Source organism: Aplidium turbinatum, chromosome 13 (assembly GCF_918807975.1).
Source record: "Aplidium turbinatum chromosome 13, kaAplTurb1.1, whole genome shotgun sequence".
NCBI lineage: Eukaryota > Metazoa > Chordata > Ascidiacea > Aplousobranchia > Polyclinidae > Aplidium > Aplidium turbinatum.
Genome location: NC_137484.1, coordinates 16,912,184 through 16,921,716, shown reverse-complemented (window position 1 = coordinate 16,921,716; position 9,533 = coordinate 16,912,184). Strand labels below are relative to the sequence as shown.

The 9,533-nt window shown below is 37.0% G+C and overlaps 1 protein-coding gene across 5 annotated transcripts; it reads right to left on the bottom strand.

Annotated features, from left to right (window-relative positions):
- Nucleotides 1-5,831, bottom strand: LOC145782013 (vesicle-associated membrane protein 4-like). Of its 5 annotated transcripts, XR_014290810.1 has the most exons (5): nucleotides 5,606-5,831; nucleotides 4,626-4,724; nucleotides 3,028-4,047; nucleotides 1,506-1,593; nucleotides 1,155-1,360 (listed from the first exon to the last, which is right to left on the bottom strand). XR_014290810.1 is itself a non-coding variant. In XM_082593742.1 (4 exons), the coding sequence occupies exons 1-4, from the start codon at nucleotides 5,714-5,716 to the stop codon at nucleotides 3,124-3,126; spliced, it is 315 nt and encodes a 104-aa protein (XP_082449868.1). In that variant the 5' UTR covers nucleotides 5,717-5,831; the 3' UTR covers nucleotides 1,155-3,123. The 5 variants fall into 5 exon arrangements, 2 of the variants coding, with proteins under 2 accessions (XP_082449868.1, XP_082449867.1); XR_014290808.1 differs by adding an exon at nucleotides 1-98 and having other exon boundaries at nucleotides 1,205-4,047; XR_014290809.1 differs by having other exon boundaries at nucleotides 1,506-4,047.
- Between the last annotated feature and the right edge of the window lie 3,702 nt (nucleotides 5,832-9,533).

Genomic DNA, 9,533 nt, shown 5'->3' with positions numbered 1-9,533 from the left:
CTCCAGCTCGAGTCGATAAATGTCTTGTTGACATTCCTTATGACGTCATAATCGATCTCACTGGACATGCGTCTCCTAGTGGAAAAAGTCTTGACCCCCTGTAACATTGATCTGGTTACGCCACTACAGGTTAGTAAACTTTTTCCGTTCAAAAGTGAAGACTCAAAAACCAACCAACGTTTTCGGTAAAGGGGCTCTTTATGCCTTACTTCAACCCTAGCCTTGGTTTGTTTTGAATCTTTATTCTCGGACTGACAAAGCCTTGATTGGTTATTCCTGGAAGTTTCGCATACTTGGAGAGGCTTTTGACGCAGGACCGGTTACCGAGATTAACAGAGTGGAGTTTCCGATTATTGAACTGCTGTTGCCAGGGAATTATGCCAACCACTAGCCTAAGTGCCGCTAAATGGAGAGCAGTCCTCAACGTGCGTTGCTTAAAGGGATACTAAAGGAAAAACCTGACTTGGCGATTTTCCACGTTCTTTGTGTTTAACATGCTACCATAAAACGATTTTCAATAAAATTTTGCCCCATTGCGGTCTGACCACCATTGTGCGCGTGCTTTTGTCAGAGCTTTCAAAACGAGATTTGGCCTGAGCAGCGAAGCGTGCAACCGTACAGTTACGTCACTAAAGACTATAGCAATCAGCTAATCGCGCAACAATTGTTACTGCTGGGGATTTGACTGTAGGCTATGTATGTATGTACATCAAAACAACACATTTCAACATCAAAACATCAGACAGTTTGCTCAAAACATCAGATGTGGTAACGTGGCTTTTGTTATTGCTGTCTTTAGTGACGTATTCTCGAGCAGTGTTTGCACTTTTTGGTCATTTTGAAAAAAATGAAAATAAATGAAACATTGGACTTTGGGCCTTACCAGCGCCATTGAAAACAAATTTTTTTTGGTAATTTTTTGTGAAATGTATTCTTGAATGTTCAGTTTACTCATTTTAATGCTTAATTCCCGTTTGAAATTTTCATTTAGTATGCCTTTAAGCGCACATCCCGAGAATCGAACCAGTGCCGTGTGATTTTGAAGCTTCTTCGTTCACGAAGTCACGCGCTAACCAACTGAGCCATCGGAGCAGACTTGTTGTTTGACTTTACGAAACCAAGGAAAAACAATTTGTAGACTACCGGCAGGCGGTAACTTTTTATTGAACCAGTAGCCTACTGCAATTGAATGATAAACCAATACCTTCCACATCCAATTGCCGACTTCGGGGAGGACAAAGAACCTTATTTACTGTCGATTATCTCGGATTGTCAAAAGGACTCAAAATTCCATGGACAGCTTTTCGAACCTACAGAGCAGTTCTCCAACAGATGGGCCAGGAGCAGCAGATAATGAGATCTATAGAAATGCGGCAACTGAAGTTCTTGGGTCACATCATAAGGAAAGGTGAACTTGAAGATTTATCTTTAAGTGGAAAAATACTAGGAAAACGGTCAAGAGGAGCTCAAAGATTTACATTTTTGCACAATTTTCAACCACATACCAAGAACCCTACTAAAATTTGGCAAGACGCACGAGATCGATCAAACTGGAACATCATTGTACATCGAGGGCTGTATCAGCCATGATACCTACAGAGAGAGATCTCGGATTAAATGACGTTTCATTGGTTCCCAACCGCGATAAGAAATAGAATAAAATTATGCAAATGACGTAATACAATATGAAGTCAAGACTGGGTTAAATGGCAGAAACAGTTTGTGATAGGCATATATTATACAACTTTCTACTGAACATTTACTTAAATGAAAAACAAGCAATGTACTCAAGTGATATCTCTGTTGTACTGGTTTATTGCACAGTAGGCTATACACCAAGCATAGCGTATAGAAGATTTGTTAAAGTTTTCGAAACCAAACTGGGAGCTGGTATACGCAAGTCTACAAATCCTTTCAATGACATGCGGCATAGTTTTGTGTATGATTGTTGCTAGGATAAACAATATGGTATCGCATCAAAATTTCGTTTGTGTCAATACTCTCACAGCTGGTACAATACATAGCCTACCGCCAGCACACTGGGCTTGCACATGTCCCTAAAGTTAATTTTAAATAAAATATTACATAGAAAATGAAAAAGCATCGCCGGTTTCTCCACGGCGGAATGTCTTAAAGATAACATAAATGAAAAACCAAAACGTTCATTTGTTGTCATGAAATCACACAGCGCTCTAAAAATCACTATATTTAACAAAATCATGAAAAGTGCATAGTAGTGATTTTGCTGAATACACAAGTGCGCAGTGACTTTTCGATCATCTTTTACTGTGTAAATTTCATGAAGTTTTGTTTGTGAGATATGTGATCAAGGGATTTGGTTAAAGATCGCGATGAGGGTTTCTGTCGTGAAATTGAAACAGTGATAGACTTCTGCTATCTGGGTGATTAGATAAATGGAAGTGGTTAATGCGAAGCAGTTATGACAAGGGCAAGATTGGATTATGCAAAGTTCCAGGAATGTGGAAAAGTGTGATATGGAAGAAAATTTTCGTTGAAAATAAAGGAAAGGGGGTATCAAAGCAGTGCGGCCTGCAATATTGTACGGTAGCGAGATGTGAATACTAAAGAGTGAACTGGCAATTTTGAGAAGAACGGGAAAGGAAACGGCGAGAACAATGTGAGGGGGAAGAAAAAGGTTGAAGAATTGATGGACATGCTAGAGGAAGACTATAGACCAACTTGCAAGAGCAAATACAGTAAAATGGTATGGGCATGGGTTAAGGAGGGAGGAACGAAAGGCGGTGGATGAGAAAAGGAAACGGGGTCGGAGACGCCTAAAAGGAACATAAACGAGGCAAAAAAGGTCGGACTGAAGGAGGAAGATGCGATGAACAGAAAGAGGAGAAAAGCAGTGAAGACAATCGACGCAAGGTAAGAATCGGCCACTCCACTAGCGGAAACAAAGCTAGATTTGCATGATGATTGATGATACACTACTATCAGCATTCAACTTTTCGCTATCAAGCTAAATTGTGAGATAAACTTATCTCACAATATCAAGCTCACTTGTGAGATAAATATATGTTATCCGGTTTACGGTAATCCCAGGTGGTGAAGACTTGGAGTAAGTCAATCTTCGTGTCCACTTTCAAGCATGCCGTCTCACCATGACGTAACCTGCTTTCGAAGGATATTTATTACGTCAAACCGACCTTTCTCACTCATTGTTCTTTATCATAGAACCAATAAAAACAGTATGATTGCACAAAGCACAACCAACAATTGTTATACATCAGTAGATAAATACAACACGACAAAAAATTAGTAGCCTTACTAATTACTATACTCTAGATACAACACCGGTTACAAAGTGGCACAGGTGGAGAGGAAAGCACAGCATGATTAGAAGGAATTTATGCATCTCATGAATCTCGGCACACAAGTCACAGGAAAATGGTTAGGAAATACTGTAGATGATTATTGATTATCCATCACATTTGAAACCCAGCGCTGTTAATCCCCAGAATATGTCGATGGATTGTCAAGAGGGGATTTTCGAAAAGTAATTTTTACGATCAAATACTTGGTATTAGCGGAACACTCCAACTTCTAAGAAAGATTTTGCTTTGATCAATAATTACATAGAATCAAGAATGCAAAAATAAAGTATATATCTTGCATAGCATGTTAAAGTACAACGATTACAATTCACAACCCCCTTCAGAAACAACAAATAGAAAGTTGAATTGAATGCACTGAAATCGTGATTGAAATCAATACCTAGGCCTAGTTTTCACAACTTTTTTCCTGTGACTTGATCACCGGTCACCATTTTTCAGCACCGAAACTGCTTTCTTTATCTCTGTGTAGCGGGAGCACATTGATAAATACCATACAGCAACTTTTTCATTTTCACCTTCCTTTTGACCTCAGTGTCACAGAAAGAATAATTATTACAAGAATGAGTACAAGTGCTAGACCAATGAACAACTTCACTCGAAAGTTTTTCCACCACATCTGCTTGCGAAGTCTTGCAGCCCTAGAGTTAAAGCTTGTTGCACTATCAGCAAGAGACTCCGACTTGTCCTAAGTACAAATATGACAATAAATTTGCATCGCAATTAGCGGCATTTAAATTGAACAACATCACATGTCAAATCTTAACGTTTGCTTTTATGCTGATAACTAGGTGGAACTGTCAGCATTACGAGCTTGGCTACAACAGTTGATCAATATTATGTTTTCACAAACAGACCTCAATCCATTGCAAAAGAGATGAGTAACATCCTACATGTCATTGTCATGCCCCACAGCTTTATAATCAACACTTTTGATTGCGGTAGGATAGTAGGCTACTGTAGGGTACTGTACTGGTAGTAAATATCATGCTATCATCACATCAATTATTTTTCATCAAAAATGTGTCAGGAATAGAAAGGTAGCTCCAGCAGCAATATAATAATCAGGAGTGTGGAATCGGACGAAAAATATACTCCGACTTCTCGGTTTATAACTGGCCGATTCTGGTCAGGTTAAAATTTCTCCGACTTCACAGCCCTGATAATAATAGATAATGAATTTTCTTGTGCGCAATTCATAATGTATTATAATGAATTTTCTTTAATCATAAGGCAATAATTAAAACACCACGAAAAACAACTTACTTGTAAATCGTCAAGCTTATCACCACGATCAAGAACTTTACCAATATTTGTTTGCATAACATCCATAACTTCATTCACTTGGCCTTTAACGCGTTTTACCTATATACAATATACATATTAATAAATACAAGCATGGCAGCTCCATAATAGGTCATGTCAATGTGCAAGGTTCAAATTTCACTGGAGGCCGGTGACCCGGTGTGTTAGTAGTGAAAATCGCAAATATATATACGTTAATAGTTTGAGTATTAGTTGATAAATATAGTCTTTGTGTATACTTTCAGCTACTTTTGTGCTATTGTTACCATACAAATAATGAACTAGATTCAACTACTTGTGCTGAAAATCCAAAAAGCATCTGGTAACAGGAGATTTGTCCTTTTTTAATGGAAAAATAGTTTTGCAAGGATTTGAGATTCAATGATTACACTTTGGCAATTTGGATTCTCAAAACTATTATATTATATATCTCAAATTGATACAAAGTAAATTTATCTTTCAATAGAATTAGAATCAAAATTATGTGGGCCTCCACCTCCAGTTCATGCATTGGCAATTGTGTATCAGTGGATTGCTATGCATACAAGTTTCATCAATTTTGTAAGCAAATATAAGGCTAAATGCAGGTGATGCCAAACCAGCAAATCAGTTATTTTTGCATTGATTCAATGTCTGTTATTATTAAGTCAATGTAAAAAGGACTGCTTTTCTAGCTGGGTCTTCATACGAAATGATATACCCAACCCTAAAATAAAAACATAGAGAAATGAATGGTGACATCTATCTCTGTCCTTACTAAAGTTTTATTAAATAATACTGTGCTGACTGCTGAAATTATTTATATTATAAAGAGCTGTAAGCAAAGCACACCTGTAAAAAACAACGGTCATTATCATTACGATTATACAACAAAGTTCAATAAAAATATTGAGAGCAGCCTTACTATTGAGATTGAGCTACATCAAATAAATATATGTTACCTTATCAGCAGCAGTTGAAGGTCCTTTCAAAAAGAAATCATCATCATCGTCATAATCATCTAAAAGAGCAACTCTTTCTGATTTCCCAGGTGGTTTGGTGTAACTCGCCATAACACAGACCAAGTTTGTTAATTCTTCAGGATCCTTCAGGATTTGTTAATTCTTCAATAATCCCAGGATAAATTTTCTGTAACTTATCGTTTTTATAAAGCTAGTTGCACAACTAACAAACCTAAAGATGAACCAAAAAATGCTTGGTAGAACGATGAACAATTTGCACAGCCAATTAAAGTACAAGAATTTATTCCAACAAAATTTTTTTTTTATGAATAACATTTGCCATCAAATTTTGCCTGACAGGTCGGTATTGGTGGCCATTAATGAAAGTTCAGGCAGCCATGGCCGCCTGCTATTTCGAGGCCTGCATATCAAAATGGTCACAACTCACAACTGCTTTTATAATATACATATTTCCTAAATAGCCTATAGCCCAGGTAGCCGACCATTCACTACATAAAAATATTTTTCTGGGTTTTGACCAGTTTAGACCGGTTTAAACCTAGTTTTGACGGGTTAAAACCAGGTTTAAACCACTTAGAGATCAACCCTGAAAAAAACATTTATATTTGAATAAGATTTGAATTTGATTCTATTTGAATAAGGTTCTGGAATAAGTATTGACTTAATTTTGTTTAACCTGTGAATAATCTTCAATTGTAAAATTTTGGCTCTTGTAGTAGCATGGGAGAACTAGTTGTTTCCCCCATTCTTTGGTATTTACATCAGATAATGAAAACTTTGACTATTGATATGCTGGTCAAACTAGTTGTTCCACATTATCCCCAAGAGGAAATAGAAGCTGCAAAAGAACTGCTTTTCAGTCATTTCCCTGACAATGTTCGGCCAAAGCACTTGAGGAAAAAAGTGAGAAAGGGTCAGGATAAAGCTGACAACACTGTAAAGGACATGGTAGAAGTACTACATGAAATGGCAGTTGCTAAAGAAGATTTCATTGCCCCAACTTTTGTGACTGCAACAACTGATTTTCCTTCTCTGGATATTTGCAATGTTGATGCTGCCTCAATGAGCAATGATATTGCTTCACTGAAACATGATGTTGCCTTACTGAAAAAGGATAACACCTCATTGGAAAATGTCATCTCCTCATTGAGTGAGATAAAAACTCTTTTCAAAAATAACAGTGTTGGTTGTGGTAAACCTGCTTTACCCAGCTTACAGCCAAGTGCTACAAGTACAGTAGACTTACCTAGCCCTGAAAATGCTCAAGGTATAGTAGAGGTTCAATCTTTTGCTTCTGTAGCTGCCAAGAATACAAAATTGACTGCAACAAAGTCTCAGGCTCTGAAACCTTCATCCACATCAACAAAACAAAATGTTGTTGCTGAAAACAAGTGGAAAAAAGTCACCAAAAAACAGAGAAGGCCTAAAGTAGGTAAGCTGGAAAGTGGAAACATGCTCCATCAAAACAGTTACCAATTATAATAAACCGGCAGAAGTATTTATTTCTCGACTTCATCCTGACACTTTGCCAGAGGAAATTGAATCATTTGTGAAATGTCAATTTCCAAAAGCAAGCAAAATTACTTGTGTCAAACTTGCAACCAAATTCCCAAGTTATGCCTCTTTCAGAGTTTCCTTGTGTGGCATTGCTTTTAAGGATTCATTGAACTTAGACAACTGGCCAAAAAATACCTTGGTGAAAAGATTTGTTTCAAACCCTATTGAAGCTGGAACAAGTGGCTCTAAGCAGATTACAGAAAAAAGTTCAATTTGAATGATTTAAAAGTTGTGTCTTATAATTGTAGGGGTTTATCTTCATCCCTGCATGATGTTAAAATGTTATGCAAAGATTATCACATCATATTTCTACAGGAAACCTGGCTTGCGAAGCAAAATCTGATGTCTCTATCCACTATCAGTAATTCCCACAATGGATTTGGTATCTCTAACATTGACTACGAGTCTGGTATTCTAGTTGGAAGACCACATGGTGGTACTGCCATCTTGTGGGATAAATCCTTGCAGGCCTCTGTCATCCAAAATGAAAATGCCACTATTATTGGTCTAGATGTTGATCATTCTACTTGTAAAATTTCTTTCATTAATGTGTATTTACCTTATTGTAGTACTTCCAATACAGATGCTTATTTACAATATCTAAGCAGTCTGCAATTTATGTGTGATAACCTTGCCAACTCTAATCTCTGTATATTAGGTGATTTCAATGCTGGAGAATCAAATGCATTTGGAAATTTTTTGAAAACCTTTAGTATGAAACACAGCTATTGTATATCTGATGAAGAGCTGCTCCCTAGAGACTCTTTCACATATGTAAGTGATTGCCATGGCTCAACTTCTTGGATTGATCACTGCCTAACCTCTTTTTCTGTTCATCAATCAATTTCCAAAATGACTATACTGCATGACTACATCTCTTCGGATCATAGACCACTTTCTGTGTACTTTTCTTGTACAAATCTACCTGTTCTTGAAGAAGTTTCAAATGTCTCTCCTCATAATACGATCAATTGGAACTGTATCTCCTCTGAGCAAAAATATGTCTTTGGTCTGGAATCTAAAAAATATCTATCCAAAATTTTTTTACCAACTGAAAGTATTGAATGCAATAATTCTCATTGTTCAGATGCTTCTCATATTGCCTCAATAGACTCTTTTTATAATAGTATAACTGCTGCTCTCAAAGCAGCTTCTGATCAAATCTTTGTTGATAAGAAAAAATGCAATAGATTTTCTGTCCCTGGTTGGAATAATGAAGTTAAGCAGGCTCATGCTATTGCCAGAGAAACTTACATCATGTGGGTGAAACATGGGAAACAACGAAATGGTTATCTGTATGAGTTGATGCAAAATAAACGAAAGGAGTTTAAAAAAGCCTTTCGCCGTTGCAAAAATGCCTCTGAACAACATAGAGCTAATGCACTTGCCTCAGCACTCAACTTGGACAGCTCACAAAAGTCATTTTGGCAGAAGGTAAAAAAATCTACTTGCAAAAATAGTTCTCTTCCTGTAAATGTTGGTGGAGCAAAAGGTCCTGAAGCAATTGCTGAGATGTGGAAGCATCATTACAGCTCCTTGCTAAATTCCAGCAAAATCAACACTGAAAAAGAATTTGTTAACTCGTGTATTTCTTCTAGGGATAAATATCATAATCTTTCAATATTTCGTTGCAACATGGACACAGTTGGTCCCTTGCTTGTCAAACTGCCATTAAATCGCGCTGCTGGTGCTGATAAAATTTCAGCTGAACACCTTGTTTATGCTGATTATTCTATTCGTTTTTATATTAGTGTACTTTTTAATATGTCTTAGTCATGGTATTGTACCAAATTCTTGCTTGGACACTGTCTTAGTCCCAATTGTAAAGAATTTGAATGGCGACATTCAAGATTCAGGTAACTATAGACCTATTGCTGTAGCTACAGTAATCTCAAAACTGTTTGAACGTTTTATTTTGAATCATCTATTGCCTTTTTTGAATACTAGTGACAATCAATTTGGGTTTAAGTCTGCCCATAGTACTGACATGAGTGTTTTCTTATTAAAACAAGCAGTGTCCTCTTATATCAGTCATGACACTCCTGTATATTCTGTTTTTTTGGATGCTTCAAAAGCCTTCGACAAAGTCAATCATAATTTATTGTTTAAAACACTTATCACACGCAACGTGCCTATGTATTTTGTTCGCTTATTGCAGGGGTGGGGAACCTTTTTAGTAATGCGGGCCACATAAAATGAGAAATAACACAGGCGGGCCACTAAAATTTCGAAATTTTATTTACAGATAAAAAATGCAGCGAAGTAGACAATGATTTATTTCACTTTCACAGCTAGTGGGATGGCTGAAAGTTTTTATTTTTGGTGAGTCGTGTGATGTCTGCTGACACGG